This window comes from Colletotrichum navitas, assembly GCF_030913465.1.
Source record: "Colletotrichum navitas strain CBS 125086 chromosome Unknown LY79scaffold_18, whole genome shotgun sequence".
Taxonomy (NCBI): Eukaryota; Fungi; Ascomycota; class Sordariomycetes; order Glomerellales; family Glomerellaceae; genus Colletotrichum; species Colletotrichum navitas.
In genome coordinates, this window is record NW_026850564.1 from 77,630 (window position 1) to 93,897 (window position 16,268).

Here is a 16,268-nt window from a genome sequence, read left to right on the forward strand (position 1 = left end):
TTTTGCTCCCCTAGCTCCCGCTCCCATTTCTTCACCGTCTTTTGACGCTCTCTTTTCCGGGTGCCTGGGACACGCCGCCGCCCGCCGTCCGCCTTCTTCACTTCAGGGACTGCTCGCCTGTCTTTCACTTTCACATTTCCTCTTTGTTCCTTGAGTCGACTCGGATTTCCTTGTCGTCTTTGAAAGTTACCAGCCACTTACGGCGGCTTCTAGCGTCGTCCTTGCCGCGTCCACAACTTCTCGTGCCGTCGCTTCAGGTCATTTGCTTATTTCGCTGATGTACCAATTCCAGGGATGGCATTCTAGCAGGCCCCGACCGGTCTTTCTGCACGTAAACCACGGAGTAGGTACCCAACTACCCTAGGTACCTACCTACCCGAGTTATCCTTGAACGCCCCGAGTAAAATCTCCACTGAAGCGGCGGCGGACGGATCGCATCCACCACATGTAAATTCGTGGGCTGTCTGTGCCGATTGCGACGCATTGCTAGAATTTGTTACCTGCATTGAGAGGCTTGACATAGTAAAGATCAAGTCACGGCCGCAAGCGCTTAATCCAAAACAGCTGACGGAGCTCATGGAACAACCATCGAAGATCGAGAAGCGAAGGGAGCCGAGTGATCCATCCGGGACGGTGCGAGGTTGGCGGCTGGCTTTGGGTAAGGCGAGCTTGCGCGCAGCTGCATGAATGGCCGCATATTGCATGTGTCGTCTAACGATCCCGTGCCCTTGCTAAGATCAAAGCTGGCCCGTCGATGGAGGCTTGTGGCCTCTCCGGCAGGTCAACAAACTTCCGAGCCATGAGGTGGCTAGCCCGATAGCTTTACGTCAGGGTCACCGGTCTCTCAGTGACTTTTCTTCCGAGTTTGATCAGGACCTGGTTGCAACTTGTGAGGGTGACGATGGGCTGACATGCGGCGACCGTTCGCACCACCACCTGTTGTTGGTACGCCATCCTTATCTCTCTAGGCCCAAAAACACGCCAAAGCCTGTGTGCTCGCTCTGTATAATAGTAGGAGGTACCTACCTAGGAAAACTACCCGGTAGGTACGGCATGTACGTACCACAATGCTTTCCATCCGGCATCTTCCATTCGGGCACAGGAAGGGATGATGGTCTCATCCATGGCATACAAGGATACTCCCGTCTCCGAAGCCTCAACATGGGCGTCCAGCGCCAATACCGTTATCGTTATACCTTGATGCAGTCCAGCAGTTTTACCATTCTACGGTGTTTTGTTGAACGAAATCCTCTGCTTTTCTCTCCTAGACTGTCGGATTGCCATTATCACCATCCGTCGCGACAACCGTGGTCATCAAGCTAGGCTTGGCATGGCATGCATGCTTCGGAAAAGGGACCACGGGCCGTGTTAACAAGTGTCATTCATGCTTCTGCATCCCTTGCGTCGTGGTGTCGTGTCTCCCTCTCCTGGTCCCGTGTCCGTGGTGCTTGCAGAGTCGAGCCGGAATGCTTCAGTAGAAGCTGGATGGAATGGCGCGCCATTTATCTTTAGCAATCGTCAGCAAATGGCACTTGCCCCAGATCCAACGGTCCTCTTGCGCATTCCGTAGAGCGCCGTTTGCGTAGTGGGCGTCGTTCTGTCTCTTGCTCGGGAGCCTTGTCGCAGCCCATGTTCTGCCACTGTATTGGTACTCTGGGCCTTTGCCGTGCCCCGAAGGAGCTGTGAGGTCATGCTGTGACGGAGGGCGGACGCACTGCATGGGCACAGACAAAACCGTGTATCAATCCCCGATCCCTAATCCCCAATCCCCAATCTCAATCCCCATCTCACACTTGCGCACGTTTTACGACCTAACGTGGACAGGGGAGATTCAATCACTGCAGCTCAATTCCTTCTTTCCATTTTCTATCCACCTGCCTACATAGGTAGGTATGTCAGGAGCAACGGCACTCGCCATCTGCTGCTCCTCTTCAGCCACAACATCTGAGGTAGATAGCAGACGTTCTGTCCATAACAAAAAAAAAACAGCATGTACACTAAGCCCCAGGCAGCATTGGCAAAATGTGCTCCATTCGTGGTCGGACAAAGACGATCACAAGGCCCTCCGACCTTTCCAGCCCCGAAACTGTTGTTCCCCACCTCAGCCGTCTTGGTCACATTGAATCACATTAGTCCTGGTCCCCTTGGCGGAACATCTCCGAACCATACTAATTTAGTTTGTGTATGGCCAAATGGGCAGGGCTCGGCCGCCGGAAACTATCGACATGCACTGACCAAAGCTTGCGCGATGCAACGCAGTGCAGTTTCTATTCTCTTGCTTTGGCAGCGGCAAGAGCGGTTGTACCAAGACACAACCGGCTTTTCCGAGTCTTGCTCTGCCTGTCTTTCCCGCTGTTTGCGATTGGAGCGTAGTAAGCGCTTTGCCGCTGCCGCTGCCGCTAGGCTTCTGCATGCAGAATCCTTCTTTCCGGATTTATTTTCTTTGGCTGGTTGGCTGTTTGTTTGTTTTGGGTATTTTCTCGCTCATTTGCCACGAGGTCGAACAATGCTCGGGCGGCTGACTAGTCCACTGAGAAGCTCAAAAAAAAAAAAAAAAAAAGCACCAACAAAAACAACAACAACAACGAAGCGTTGTTTTTTGGTCAATCAACGCTTGCCGCCGAACCCAGCCAACGACCCCACATACCGACTACCCCAACTACTCGTTTTACGCGAGATGCGCAAGTCATCATCCAGCGATGCAAATGGCGCACGAGCATCCTGCTTCCTCGTTGCAAGGTGCTGCTATCTGAAGCGAGGCCGACTTGTAATGGGGTCTGGGCTGCTGCTGATTGGTCGTGCGGGGACCCGTCGTCCATTTTCTCCCTTTTCCTTGCCGCCTCTGCCATCTCAATTCTCAACAGCGCTTACATCGACCTGCAGAGCTCGCTCCCCTGCTCCCATCCATTCGCACTTCTCCGAATTTCACTAGGGCCAGAGGCCTAGACTCTCCCCTCCACCCCGACCTCTCTCGCCTTCCCTTTTGATTTTGATTTTTTTTTTTTTTGATTTTTTTTTTTGTCATCTACCTGCCGCTATTCGCCAGCTCTCCCTCTCGAGGAAACTAGTAGAGAGTGTCCGTGACTTCACACAGACCCTCCCCCCAGCTCCGTTCAAGTTGTCCATCCGGGTGCATCGTGATGTGTCGACCCCGGCTTACTGGACTGAAAGCATCTCGCAGCCAGTCGCAATCTGCTTACTATGCCAACGCACCAGATCATCTGGCTGGCACCAGCCACTACTTCTCCTGGCTGAACATCATATCGTGCACGCGGCCCACTCAGACGCTCCACATTCATTGCAGAGAGCAACTGAGCTCCAGTTGAAGACGTCTCACCTTTCTGCCGATCCAACTTGGCCTACACAAGAATCCAAACTACTATGGTCGTCGGCTGTCACTCTCAGTACTTGGTATGATTCCTATGCTATGCCACTAATATAGCTGTTCGACATGGCATGTCTTGACAAGGACGCACCGAGCCTTCGTCCTACCCCCCTTTGTCTGTAGTCCATGAAGAAGAACCTGTACAGTCACACGCGTTCTTGAACAGTAAAATTTGTAGAAATATCGATTTGGGATATTGTCGTCATCACCGTCGTCATAAGCTCTAAGCAACTTACACCATCCTGACCCAACCCAGTCCAACCTCGACGTGTCCGACTAGACGGTCTGCGTTGATGCATACGCCAGAATATATCTCGACACTCGTTTACCTTGCTCTACGCTCCTAGTACGCCACTCCACAGGCAGTTTAGCCGGACCACTACGTCCCTAGCATCACCTGACATTGACTCGCCAGCAGCAATACCGAAGGGGGCCCCCAAGCCAACCACGTCAACCCCCACCCCGAAATCTTGTAAAAGTGCGGTCCGTGGACCCTTGTTCTCCGCCCGAAAGGTTGACAAGAGATGAATGGGGGAGAAAAGAAAAAGAGGGGCCCAGCAAAGCTGCAACAACCCAGCCCCTTGATGATTACGCACAGAAGGTGGATACTTCCAACCTCGCTTCCAGCCCCAGCTTCGCCTTTCCAGCAACGCAGACTTGTTAGCATGCCGACCGACGGCCGTTTCCGCCGTCTGACAGCTACACACGCTCATCGGGGAGCAGTGTCATGGTTTGTCTACTGGCTGTCACGGTGCTGCGTGCCAGCATCCGGGATGCTAGGCATGGCGCTCCATCGATGCTGGATCTATCGTTGTTCTGCAGGCCTGTCATCAAGTCCCGATCAAGCGCCGGCGCCTGCGGCCGATGAATGAACCCTGCGTTGAACCGAGATTGGTGAAGATCCGTTAGAAATACCAAAGGCTTCTGTTGTTTGTTTCTTCGTGACAACTATACTAGCTTTTCCCATACGCCTACCAAACAAGAGTAAACCCAAGCATCCGTACGCTCGCTTGCTTTGTAACACCCTTTTAACCCCCATAACCAACACCAAACAAGTGATCGCGGCGGCGCCACTCCTATATGGACGCCCGCGCTGAAGTATGCTCGTCCAAAAAGACGCCAATCGAGTATCGTAAGCAAAGCGCCCAATCGAAAGCCATTCCTTCTTTACTCCCCGCTGATCTTAGCATGGCGAAAATACTTCATGCCCACCCACGCCACGACAACCCACACCCAAGCCATGATACATGTGAGAATCATGAGAGCTGGATAGTAGCCCACAATGGGCAGCGTCGGGTCATCCTCGAGCTCCGGGGGAGCGTACGGCGTCGTCCCGACGTCCCAAGCCCAGCTCCAGATTCCCAGGACCGAGCCCATGCCAATAACAAACACGATCCAAGTTGCAACCAGGACGACCCAACCCCACCACTCCGTCTCCGAGTAATCCCATTCCACATCGTTGGGGGGTAACGGCGTCGTGGAGAGCCCACTGTATGAAAGCGGTGACTTGGCCTGTAGTATAGACCGCCGTCTTGAGCGGTTCTTGAAGTATGAATCGGAGCCCGACGACAGCGACAAGTCTGGCCCTAACGGAGAAGGGATATGGTTTGGTATGTGCAATACATCGTCTTCGTCCGTCGTAGAGGTGTAGGATATTGTGGGACTAGTGATGCCAGGTTCCGTCTCGTTGGAACGCGGAGGACTTGTCGACGGCGGTACAGAGGAATCCGCGACGCTCGACCTGCTTGCGTATCCCTCCATTGAAGGACGCGGCGTCAGGTCCGATATATTAAGCCCGAGAGGGTCCTGCTCAAGGCTCGCGTTTGATCGGGATGCGGCGCCGTCCATGTTGCGAGAGATGCTGTATGATGTGTCAATGGTGAGCTGCTTAGCCTCCTTGCGTTCCCTTTGCGCGCCCCTCCCCAGCAAGGCCACCTTCCTAAGGGACCCCTTTCTCCGTCGCGACTTTTGCTGCTGCTGCTGGGTCAACGTCGACATGGATGTCGACGGGGAGCGAGAAGCGTCTTCTTCAACGTCTTGATTCTGATGATTTTGGTAGTCCTGCTGTTGTTGTTGTTGTTGTTTGCCATCAGAGAGGGAGCGCACGAAGGGAAGCTTGGAGAAGAAGTTTGCGCCCGACGAGGTGCGTCGATGGGGAATCGATGGCGGTGCCGGGTGTCGGTGATTCTGGGGTATGTGGTGCTGATGCTCTAAGAATGATTTCGGTGAGGCTGTCTTCGTCATGTCTACGAGGCTTTCGGTGGCAGCGTCATCGCCGCCAGCCGCGGTGGTGGTGCGGTCCATTGCGTTTGTTTGAACTGCGATAATCCCTTATCGCAACAGCTTGGTCCCGTTGCAGAGTGGATCGGGTCGGTAGGGATGGGTGGGGTGAGCAGCCTACACTTCGGGCCAGAGACTTGTGACGGTGTTCAAGATGTCCACTGATTGGGACTTCATCCCACATGGCCCGCCCTGAATTTACAAAACGAAACAAAGTAACAATTTGTGAAGTTGAAGCTAGCAACCTCGCCCGATTGGAGAATTATCAGACCTGGAAGAGCTGCAGGCTAAGTTTGGTGGATGACCGGGTTAACGTCGAGGGGCGCTAACTGCAAATAGGTAAAAGATGTAGGACCCTGCGTTGTGACGTGGTTAGCCCAATACACGGTAAAATCAATGTCGCTTCCGCTACGGGACACAGCATTTACTGCGGAAAGTGGGTGCTGGTACCCACAGCAATGCACCTGTAAAGGCACATGTCCAGCATAGGAGCATAATCCTGAGAGTCCCATGTAACTAAGCAGTATGCGAATGCGTGGGGAGACAGACCGTCCCGTCTTTCGCTGTAACTACCTGCCTCCTCGGGAGTACCTCTTTGTGGCTCCAATCTGGAATCCTAACCTTCAGATTGTTTGTTGCACATCTCGTCCCATCTCATCCCATCTCATCCCCAGTGTTGTTTTGTCTTGCAAACCACACACCTCAGGATTTACACGAACCTACAGTAGCCAATCCCCTACTACCTTAAGCCTCTCGCGCGCGTACAAACATTAAATGCCAGCCGTTTTCGGACATCATCGCCATTGATATTGTCGTAAACACCGTTCTGACCGGTCACTGCTGCCCGGGAAATGTCACAGGTTGCTGGGGAGAAACATAAAGAGGTTCCATGGATTCCAGCCCTGCTGCACCCGGCCTAACTTCATCCTCCGCCCCTCTAATTCCAAGAAGACCTGCTGCAACCTTCACCCCACTGAGCCCCAAAAGCGGTTACGGCGGAGGTGATAACGCATCGACATCAACAACCCATGTCGGCAGTCCCCCTCCTGATCTTGCCTTCCCATCTATAACAGTCGACGACGACGACAACAACGAGGACCTCGGCTACGACCGTAGCACCCCCCACCCCCCTCGAGTCGCGTCGACACTTTCAGGCAGCCCTGGACTTCTTGCTCCCGCTGATCTGAAACGCGGCTTGCTTCGACCAGACACAGGAACGCCAGCCATGGCCGACGACGACCCTCCCTCTGCTGGGGGCTCGACCGTCCCGGGCCCGTTTAACTTTCAGACGCAGGCCATCTCGACCTCGCCTGTCAAGTCGGTATGTTCAAACATGAAATCGTGAAATGATGATGATGCGCGCGTCCCTGTCTTCCGCTACTCACCAATTGACCGCTGACAATGGCGCATCGCAGAACATTGGACAGCGCCGTGGCCATCGATACAAGCACAGTTCTATTTCGACCCAACATCAGATCTTCCAGGAGCCCCCTCAGCGACCGCCGCCCGTCCTCCCGGCCTCCCTTCCTGTACCTACGGTTCGAGAAGCATGGAAAAGCATGTCCCGCGACCAGCGCGTAAGGCTTTACTGGAGTCTGTGCCATCTTACCGTTGCGTCGTGGCTCTTCTTCATCTCGGAAGGCTCTCTCGCTATGATGGCATTGTCCCACCTCGTCTTCTTCGACGCTGGTAGTGCCGCCGTCTGTGTCGCTGTCGATGTTCTTGGCAACTTCGAGGTCTGGCGCCGCAGCAGTATTCGGCATCCCTTCGGGCTTGAGAGAGCCGAGGTTCTCGCCGGCTTCGCCATGTCCATATTCCTCTTGTTCGGCGGCTTCGACCTCGTGTCGCATAACCTCAAGCACTGGTTGGAGACCAAGGGTGGCCATGAGCCGCACCATGAGCATATCCACGAACGCGTTTCGGCGGGTGAAGTAGACTGGGCCGCCTTCGCCGCCATCACTAGCACTGCTGTGTCAGCATACGGCCTTAAGAACCACGCACGTATCGCTAGAATCATGCGTGTATCATGGCTGGCCAAGCTGCCCACGCACTTCTCCAACATTTTCCACTTTCTGACCGTGTTCTTTTCGAGTCTACTTCTCCTGCTGCCGCTCCTGTCTATCAAGAGCTATATCTGGCTTGACCGTACGCTTTGCGCTGCGATCGCCGCTTCAATGTTCCTCTTTGGCGCCAAGTTGGCTATGGCACAAGCCATGATGCTGCTTATGTCGTACGGCGGCATTGGGGGCAATGAGGGCGTCTCATCTGTGATGCGGGATATTGAAGCCGAGCCGGGCGTCGCACGAATCGAGGATGCGCAGTTTTGGCAGGTGCACTACGGCCTGTGCATGGCCAATCTTAAAATCTCCGTGGCAAAAGGCTGCGACGAGGGTGCTATCAGCAAGCTGCGAAGTCGCATATCTACCCTGATCCAGAACAGACTCGGCGAAGGCTATGGTCGTGGCACGAGCCTCAGATGGGAGGTGACGCTGCAAACGAGCGTCGATGCTGCTTTTTGACAAGGCTGAGCACATTTGGTTCTGCAGGCCAATAGGGGCAGTGCTGTTGTTTCCGGAGTAGGCATCAATCTAACGTGCTGGTATCAGAGTCATTGCATGGCTAGTTATAAATGAAAACCAAAGTTCAAGAGGGGAACGAAGACAGAGGAAAGTCTATTCTTTCGAGCGGCTGAGTCGAGGAGGGTATCCTTCTTTGTTATATACCACTATGTACAAAAATAACCGCAGAGAAACCTGCAAATAGAAGAAGGCCTGCCTTACTGTCGATACAACGCGCAACAGGCCAAAGCAAAACATTCCGTCTCTCAACACCGCAACTCCTTTTACACCAGAGTCATAACGCGTTACAGGTATTCCGGACAGAGGGTCCATTCTTCAGGGGCCTTTGGAGCATGGTAGCTTTGTCCTCATCAAAAAAGCCCCCAGCGTCCGCGCTGCTTGTCATCCTTGGCGGGCCTGCTGTTGCCGCCCTTCAATCGCTCCCGCTCGCGTCCCTCAAGCTGTCTCAGGCTCTCCATCTTCTCGAGAACCAACTCAAGCAGCTCCTTGCGACGGATGACCTCCAAATGCCTTCGAATCTTAGGATCTTCCTTGGCGAACCTTTCAATATCTTCGTCGGAGAGATGTCTTCCGAGGCGGAGGTCAAGCTCACGCGGGAAATTGTAGTAAAACTCCGAAAGGAGCTCCACGTTTAGGAACAGCACAGCCGTCGAGGCGAGCTTTGTGGCTGCTGCATCGAGGAAGACCTCGGGGCAATAGTACTTGTTCTTGAGGTTGGCGCATTGCTTCGACTTGACTGCCATTAAGCGCATCTTGATGATATCGGCGCGATCTCGAAGGAAGACAGCCTCACGTCCTGGCAACCGTTAGCAATAATGGTTCATAAGAGCAACTATTTTGGAACTTACCCCTTTTTAGGAGAGAAGCGCTGAACCCCCCGGCGCCACTCCGGCTTTCTCCCTCGACCACAACCTCTCCCTTGCGAGCACGGTCCACAAAATTCATTACCTCTCTTAACTTCCGGCGACCGCCAACAGTATCCTCGATACTCTTCATAGCACCTTCACAGTCCTGAAGCTCCTTTTTCAAGACAACAGCCGAGTGATCGCGACCTTGGGTCCATTCTCTCTCGTCAATGTCGATTTCAAACTTGTAAGGCTTGATACAGTTTTCGACTTGGTCGCTCGTGCTGTAGAATCTCTCGTTTAGAATTGTTGAGGCTGCTTCATTGATAGCTTCTCGAGCGAACGGGTGGTTGCTAAAGGTGGAGTGCTTGATCAACTTGTCGACGTGTGCTTGGATGGCCGATGCCACGACAGTCGTGGCCAATCTCCCAACTCCAAGTTTCGTCAATGAAGAGGTTGAGGCGTCAAGCTGGCGGCGCCAGTAGAGAGAGTCTGGGTCGGCCTTGGGCAGGTCCGCCAAGCTGTCCGGCTCAGGCCCGGTAGGAGACAAATCTTGAATGGGCTTGTTCCAGTACCGAGCTGCCAGGAGGTCGAGGACCTTTTGGTCCAGCTCTTGCTTAAGAAGCTGGTGCATCTGAGGGCGTCCAAATTCGTCTGTGAACTGCTTAAAAGAATGCTTGAAGCCATCAAGACTTTCCGCCAAGTAAGACTCGGCGGACAGGGGCCGGTCGTTGTATTGAACCTTGAACTCGTAGGTCGCCTCCTCGAGCTCTTGCCTAATGGCGTCGCTGGTGGTTGCCAAACTGGCAGACATTGTTTGTTCAAGAACCGTCATGAGCTTCTTACGCAGATTGATCGTCCCTACATTGACGCCCGCTCCCTCGCCGAACTCGAGCGGGTGTGCTGAGAAGAAGGTGTTCTCGTTCTTTGCGATGGCTGACATGACGCTGCCAGACCGCTTGAACAAGCCGCCAGTTTGTGGAACTTTGGATACAACGCCCACATAGCCGAGCCTGAGGGGGTATTGCTTGTCGCCCAATATAGCTGCACCGCGAGGAGCATCCACCAAGTCCATTTTGGTTACTACTCCAATGGTTCGTTCACCTCTAGGATCCACGCGGCGACTGGCACGCAGGGCTGTCGAGTTTGCCAGGTCCACGTCGGCGGCAGAGATGGCCAAGATGACATTGGGTGGCTGGATGTACTTGTCGCAGAGTTCGGAAATCTTCTGCTTCAGCTCAAGCGGCTGGCCTTGTCCTACCACCTGGATATATCCGGGAAGGTCAATAAGAGACAGGTCTGGGACGTTGGGTGAGTAAATGGTGAGGTGGATAGGATCATCCGATACACATTGAGTATCGGGGACTGCCAAGTTGAGCTCAGTCAATGTCCTTTGAATGGACGAAAAGTCGGTTATGCGTCGGAGGCCCAAGTCGGGGAACTCGCCATACTCAGCATCCGACTCAGGAGTGTTGACGAGGGTCAGCTCTATCGGCCGGCGAGTGACCATATTGGTTCCCTTGGGTAGGAATTCATGGCCCACAAGGGCCTCGAGAACGGAGCTCTTCCCAGATGATTGGGATCCAATCACAACAATCGAGGGAAGTGTCAGAGTGCTCGATTGTCCAACTTGCTGGAGCATGCCCCGAATCTCAATCATCTTCTTGGTCAGAACCATCATTTGGTCATCTCTGGCCACCTCGTCGGGTTCTCGCGGGTCATCCTCTGAAGATTGATCGTAGCCATATGCTGCAGCTGAACCTCCCGCCACAACAGCCGCACCTGCTCTACTCTGTTTTGGCTGCTCCCCACCGGGACCTTCGGAACCGCCACCGCCAGTTCCAATGTGTTCATGGATGCGCAAAACCTTTTGCAACCATTCGGGCGTCTCGATTTGTTCTTTCGTGTTTTCCCATCCGCGCATCGTTTGGTCTACAATGCCCTTCGCGCCTCCAAAAAAGCTTGATGCAGTCTCTGATACACCGTCTGCCGTCTTGGTGACCATATCCCAGGCGTTGTTGGTTATCTCTATAGATGATTCGGTCAGTAGTTAGTTGGTGGAAACTCAGGAAGGATAGACGTACGGTTGGCCTGATACTGAATCCAGGCGAGTGTTCCTACAGCTAGGCCGCCAAACATGGCGGGGATCCTGGCAAACTTGACAACCAGCTTGGGCAAAAAGCGGGCGAAAGATGCATTCCGCACGATGACAGCATTGTGGAAGGCATTGCCAGGAAACCACATACGGCGCTGGGTGGCCCGAATAGCTGCATCAGCTCGCTGTAGCCCGCCTGCGGGGAATCGATGGAAGTGCCGTACAGCTTGGACTGGGGCACGTCGCGTTGCGGGCGAAAGCCCAGCGGCAAGGAGACGTCCGCTCATGCTGCCGGCGAAGCACGAGGCGCGTTGAGCGAAAAGCGGTGATGGGTTGTTTGCATGCAAGAGCTAAATGCAAGCGAAAAGGCCGAATTGTAGTGGTCGATAAATTTGGATACTATTGTTGTTGATGTTTTCGTTGCTCTCGTTTTGTCTCCAGCGCTTCAGTTCCGCCGGGGGGGCGCGGGCACCAGAATCTGTCGGGATGGAAATGTCGCGAACAGGAGTGGCGTGGATGGACTGGATCAACCACGTAAAGAATGCAAACGGGTTCTTGAGTTGCATGAAGAGCCCATTTGCAGTAGTGGGGACGACATTGACGTATGTACCTACCTACTTTCCCCGAGCAGGCAAGTACCTAGGTATCTGTCACTACGGCTCCCCACCAAGCAAGAGGCGTGTGTGACCTTAGGCTTCAGCTCAGTGGCTCTTACAGCGCTGCAATGCAATCGCCTGCCGGTCTCCGAGTCGTGCTCAGGGGTGATGAATTGGCATCGGCGGGTCGACAGCTGCTCCACAAAGTTTGGCTTAATGCATTAATACTGTACATATTCGTAAAGGAGCAATGATTACTTATCCCATAAATGCCCAACACTAATCGCCATCATACCTTAGTACCCTCGATAACTCAATACGTGATCCTGACAGCTTTAAAGTATTGATGGCGCTGCACCACATCACCAATCGCACCAGGCCTGTCAGAAAATTGGCCCTGTCATCCCAGCCGCTCGTATTAATACCAGTGCTAAATTGAATGCCTACTTTTACATATTCAAGACCTAGAAGCGCTCAAGCCGCCTTGAAACACCCACTCGGGACAAAGGCGCAATCGGCCATTCTACTATTCCTTTTTCTTGCCAGCACGGACTACATATCAGCTGCTGTAGGCGGTACTAACTGGCCTTACTCGGTACTCCGTGCTCCATCAATCAATATCCCTACCAACTTGCGCCACCGCCCGGGGGGGTTCCTGATCGCGCCATAGCTCATCAAACAAACAATATCTGGCCGACACCTTCCTCTAGCTCTTATTCACAATATTTGCATTCTGCTGAATGATTCTTCGTCCCATCTGCCTGTCGTCCTTGTGATACGAATAGAGTCACCTACTGTCGATCCAATCCGCGCCACCCACCATAGCAGCGTCCATCCCTCTTCTATCTCTTTCTCTCTCCCTCCCTGTCTGTCCGCTCCTCCAGCGAAATCATCCAACACAGCCAACATGTGCCGATTCCTGGTAGGTTTCACGTTGCTGAATACACTGGAACAATTGCTGACTTCGTCAAGGTCTACCGGGGAAGTGACGAGATTCTCCTCTCCAAGCTTATCCTTGACCCGACTCACTCCATATTGAAGCAATCATTCGATTCTAGACTCAGGTTGGTAGGTCTATAGAACCCGTTCCCGCTACTCAGGCACCTACGTTACTGACGAACGTTGGCTGGCCGATTAGGACACTCGAAGAGGTCAGAACAACGCTGATGGCTTTGGCATCGGCTTCTATACCGACTCCAAGTTGGGCCACGCCCCTTGTCTCTTTACATCGACGATTCCGGCATGGAACTGCACCAACCTCCAGAGAATCGCCTCCAAGACCGCATCACAACTCATATTTGCCCATGTTCGGGCCACGACCGAGGGATCGCTGAGCGAAGACAACTGCCATCCGTTTTGCCACGGCAGTTTAATGTGGATGCACAATGGAGGCCTAGGAGGTTGGAAATATATCAAAAGGAGACTTGGAGAGAGGTTAGCCGACAAGTGGTACCTGGGTGTCCAAGGTGGGACAGACAGTGAATGGGCGTTTGCCTTGTTCCTCGACACTCTTGAAAGGATGGGGCTTGACCCTAGCTCACAACCTGCCAACGGGTTCGGTCCTACGGTGTTGAGGAAGACTATGCTCAAGACCATAGCCATCATCAACGAGCTGATCGATGGCATTCCGGAGAGCACAATCCAGTCGGAGAACGTCGACACTCGGAGCTTGCTCAATTTTGCCGTTACGGACGGCAAAAGTGTGATTTGCACACGCTATATCAGCAGCGCGACGGACGAGGCGGCGAGCCTGTACTACTCGTCCGGAACTGAATGGGGAACGAGGACATCGGCTGTCAGCGATCGAAACTACCAAATGGAACGTCAAGATAAAGGTGCCGATATTGTTCTGGTCGCGAGCGAGCCACTGACTTTTGAAAGAGGTACGTTTCGGAAGGAATACCTGGGTGAGAATCCGAGCATACGCTGATCCCTTCATAGAAAATTGGGTGAACGTCCCTACCAACTCAATTCTAACAATCCATAACCAAACCGTCATGGTTCATCCGATTATTGATAAGTACTACGATCGAAGCCCGTACCACGCCAGATCAAGTGCCTTCGTTCAGACGAAGGGGTTGATGGCGAATGAGAAAATCTCATCGCTACTCAGCCCAGCGGCAACGGCGTTGCCTAGCCCTGAGACTTCGAAAAGGAACCTTGGTCCAACCATCCCTCTCGGCATCTCTCGTAGTCATACGCCGGAGTCTGGTTTCGGCGTCTCTCGTAACCACACGCCGGAGCCTGGCTTCACCGGTAAGTCGCGGTCACCCAGTCAGCTTCACGAGGTGTCAACGCCGGTGGATTCAAGATCGATCTTGAGCATTTCGAGCACGCGAATCAACACACCACGGCCTACGGTGCAGGGAAACATCAAGGTGAAACGGACTGCGCCAGAGCAAGTTTCTCCTCATGTCGACAGTGACACTGAGTCACTGGTTCCTGAGGACCAAAGTCAGAGCAGGACAGAATTTGGACATCCTAATAAGCTGTCAAGATACTTCCCTGAATTAACCATGTCCTAGCGGGCGACTCACGACATAATTTCCGATATTTCCCAGTGTCTGGGCAGCATACCCGGATTACTGCCCTTCTTACGGGGTGCAACTTGCATACCCTCGGTTTGCGTGGGACCTATCGACTGTATAGTATGATTAACACCGGAGCATGTAAGCGGGCGTCGTTGTAGATATAGCAATATGGTGGGCACACGCGCTAGATAGAAGAACAAAATAGAAATGTTATAGACATCTTCAACGAGACGGCGATGCGTGGTTTGGGTTGCCATATCCAGAATCGTAGCGTAAGGCTTTCCAACTGAATTAACTTCACCCGTGCGAAAGCAGCAACCTGAGCAGAACTCCACGAGACGCCTCCATCGATTTGTCAAGCTCTTTCCAGTGACAAAAAAGGCATGATCTACCGTTCTATCGGCACGAGTCTGTTTTCACTCAGGACACCTTGCTCAGGCTATTCAAGTTAGCTGGCTTGTTTGTATTTTTCCGGTGGGGGCTGCATGATCCGATGTTAACTTAAATTCTTGCTTCTCATTTGTACTGACACGATCCGAGTCGAAAATGTCTCTAATGATAGGCAACTGTCATCTTGAAGTAGGCAAGTGCCTGATCAACATCGGCTTGCCCGTTGGCCCGGTCTCTTGGGCGTGGGCATTGGAGGAGGCTGATCTGATGCGCTAACTCGGGGCTTCACCACCGATGACCGATCAGCTCATGCATGAACCGATCATGTCTTATCTCTGCTTCTCCAAAATAGCGAGGTTTATTCATTGGACAGATCATAATCCATCTACACTTCAACCTTCCCCTTCACATTTCATGTTTTCAGCTATGCCCACAGACTGATGTACGAGGCTTACTTATACTTGCTCTGCAGAATCCTTCTAATAGCCGCAAATGGCTTCCTCAAGATGTCAGTTCCTAGACCTTCCGCTCGAGATCCGGCTTGATATCTACACCCATCTCCTCCTTCACCCTCCCATAGACAAACTCAATACGACCCGGCCTGTAACACGGTTACACCCAGCCATTCTCGCCGCGAGCCGACAAACTCATGCCGAGGGCACAACCATCCTCTATTCCAAAAACATGTTCCTGGCGCACGCAACGCTGCTCGCCTCTTTCCCGCGGTTGCGGCCCTGGTATCCGTCCATACGGGAGCGCTCAGTGCTCCAGCACATCCGCCGCTTCCACATCCGCGTGCGGCTTGATTGCGACCCAACTTTTGACGCCAGCGCCGCAGCGGCAGCCTTCAGCGGCGTCGACGAACTCATCATTGAGGTGTGGCAGGCCGTGTTCCAGGGGGCCGACCACGCCACATTGCGGGTTTTCGAGGGGGTTCGCGGCGTCAGGGACGTTAAGGTCTATGGGAGCATCACCGGATTCGAGGGTTACGTTCGCTGGCTTGAGGGCATGATGCGCCGCGGCGCTGATGGCGGCGGGAGGATCTTGCCCGTTGAGAAGTGACGACAGAATCTAACGGTGTGATTTTTAATGCGCTGTTCAGGCTGACCGATATCGTCATCAGTCCCAGAGCCCTTCGTCGACGAAACTATCCCAGTAACAACCACTCAGTCTCGACATTCCAGCATTGCCTGAGCGACAGATGACCAAGAATCCAAAGGCTCTCCGAATTATGGTCTCGGGCTCGTTGTTCATCTGAAGCAATAAGTCACGCGATCCTAAAGTCGACATACAGAGGAGCCCCTCGACTCCGACCCATCGCCGTCACCACCAGGAAACCGTACGGGCATTTAGGGGTCGCAATGGCGACATCGCACCCCACGGTGACGACACCGGACCCAATTCTACCACGGGCGGGCCTTTTCACTCGGGTACCCCTCTTAGACCCTGGCCCCACCGTAACATTGCTACCAGCCTTCTGGTCACAGCTAGCCGCTGCTTTTGGCGCGGCCCAAGTCGCCCCAGCGTCATTGCGGGTGGGGCTTGTGATTTGGACATTGGCCGGGCC

The 16,268-nt window shown here is 53.5% G+C and overlaps 6 protein-coding genes across 6 annotated transcripts; 4 read left to right on the forward strand and 2 right to left on the reverse strand.

The window, feature by feature from the left end:
* The first annotated feature begins 3,914 nt into the window (after window positions 1–3,914).
* Window positions 3,915–4,303, forward strand: LY79DRAFT_548331 (uncharacterized protein). The gene has a single exon (XM_060557389.1). The coding sequence runs from the start codon at window positions 3,970–3,972 to the stop codon at window positions 4,255–4,257; it is 288 nt and encodes a 95-aa protein (XP_060415848.1). The 5' UTR covers window positions 3,915–3,969; the 3' UTR covers window positions 4,258–4,303.
* Window positions 4,304–6,014, reverse strand: LY79DRAFT_548332 (uncharacterized protein). The gene has a single exon (XM_060557390.1). The coding sequence runs from the start codon at window positions 5,687–5,689 to the stop codon at window positions 4,553–4,555; it is 1,137 nt and encodes a 378-aa protein (XP_060415849.1). The 5' UTR covers window positions 5,690–6,014; the 3' UTR covers window positions 4,304–4,552.
* Window positions 6,015–6,554: 540 nt separating this feature from the next.
* LY79DRAFT_511910 (cation diffusion facilitator family transporter) lies at window positions 6,555–8,184 on the forward strand (the record flags this gene model as incomplete). The annotated part of the gene is made up of 2 exons (XM_060554316.1): window positions 6,555–6,986; window positions 7,081–8,184. 2 exons carry the CDS (start codon window positions 6,555–6,557, stop codon window positions 8,182–8,184), a joined length of 1,536 nt encoding a protein of 511 aa, XP_060415850.1.
* A 410-nt stretch (window positions 8,185–8,594) lies between these two features.
* LY79DRAFT_588926 (dynamin family protein) lies at window positions 8,595–11,471 on the reverse strand (the record flags this gene model as incomplete). Its single annotated transcript, XM_060560974.1, has 3 exons — window positions 8,595–9,040; window positions 9,093–11,117; window positions 11,174–11,471. 3 exons carry the CDS (start codon window positions 11,469–11,471, stop codon window positions 8,595–8,597), a joined length of 2,769 nt encoding a protein of 922 aa, XP_060415851.1.
* A 1,098-nt stretch (window positions 11,472–12,569) lies between these two features.
* Window positions 12,570–14,561, forward strand: LY79DRAFT_123947 (nucleophile aminohydrolase). The gene is made up of 4 exons (XM_060550786.1): window positions 12,570–12,702; window positions 12,753–12,848; window positions 12,919–13,663; window positions 13,722–14,561. Exons 1-4 carry the CDS (start codon window positions 12,688–12,690, stop codon window positions 14,303–14,305), a joined length of 1,440 nt encoding a protein of 479 aa, XP_060415852.1. The 5' UTR covers window positions 12,570–12,687; the 3' UTR covers window positions 14,306–14,561.
* Window positions 14,562–15,193: 632 nt separating this feature from the next.
* LY79DRAFT_588928 (uncharacterized protein) lies at window positions 15,194–15,895 on the forward strand (the record flags this gene model as incomplete). The annotated part of the gene is made up of 2 exons (XM_060560975.1): window positions 15,194–15,751; window positions 15,833–15,895. The coding sequence occupies 2 exons, from the start codon at window positions 15,194–15,196 to the stop codon at window positions 15,893–15,895; spliced, it is 621 nt and encodes a 206-aa protein (XP_060415853.1).
* Window positions 15,896–16,268: the final 373 nt, after the last annotated feature.

Excerpts from the sequence above, each read along its gene's own strand:
- LY79DRAFT_548331 (XM_060557389.1), top strand. The coding sequence starts at position 3,970 with ATGATTACGCACAGAAGGTGGATACTTCCAACCTCGCTTCCAGCCCCA.
- LY79DRAFT_123947 (XM_060550786.1), top strand. Across the intron at positions 12,849-12,918 it reads TCGATTCTAGACTCAGGTTG|GACACTCGAAGAGGTCAGAA; the intron begins GTAGGTCTATAG and ends CTGGCCGATTAG. Across the intron at positions 13,664-13,721 it reads GCCACTGACTTTTGAAAGAG|AAAATTGGGTGAACGTCCCT; the intron begins GTACGTTTCGGA and ends ATCCCTTCATAG.
- LY79DRAFT_548332 (XM_060557390.1), bottom strand. The coding sequence starts at position 5,689 with ATGGACCGCACCACCACCGCGGCTGGCGGCGATGACGCTGCCACCGAA.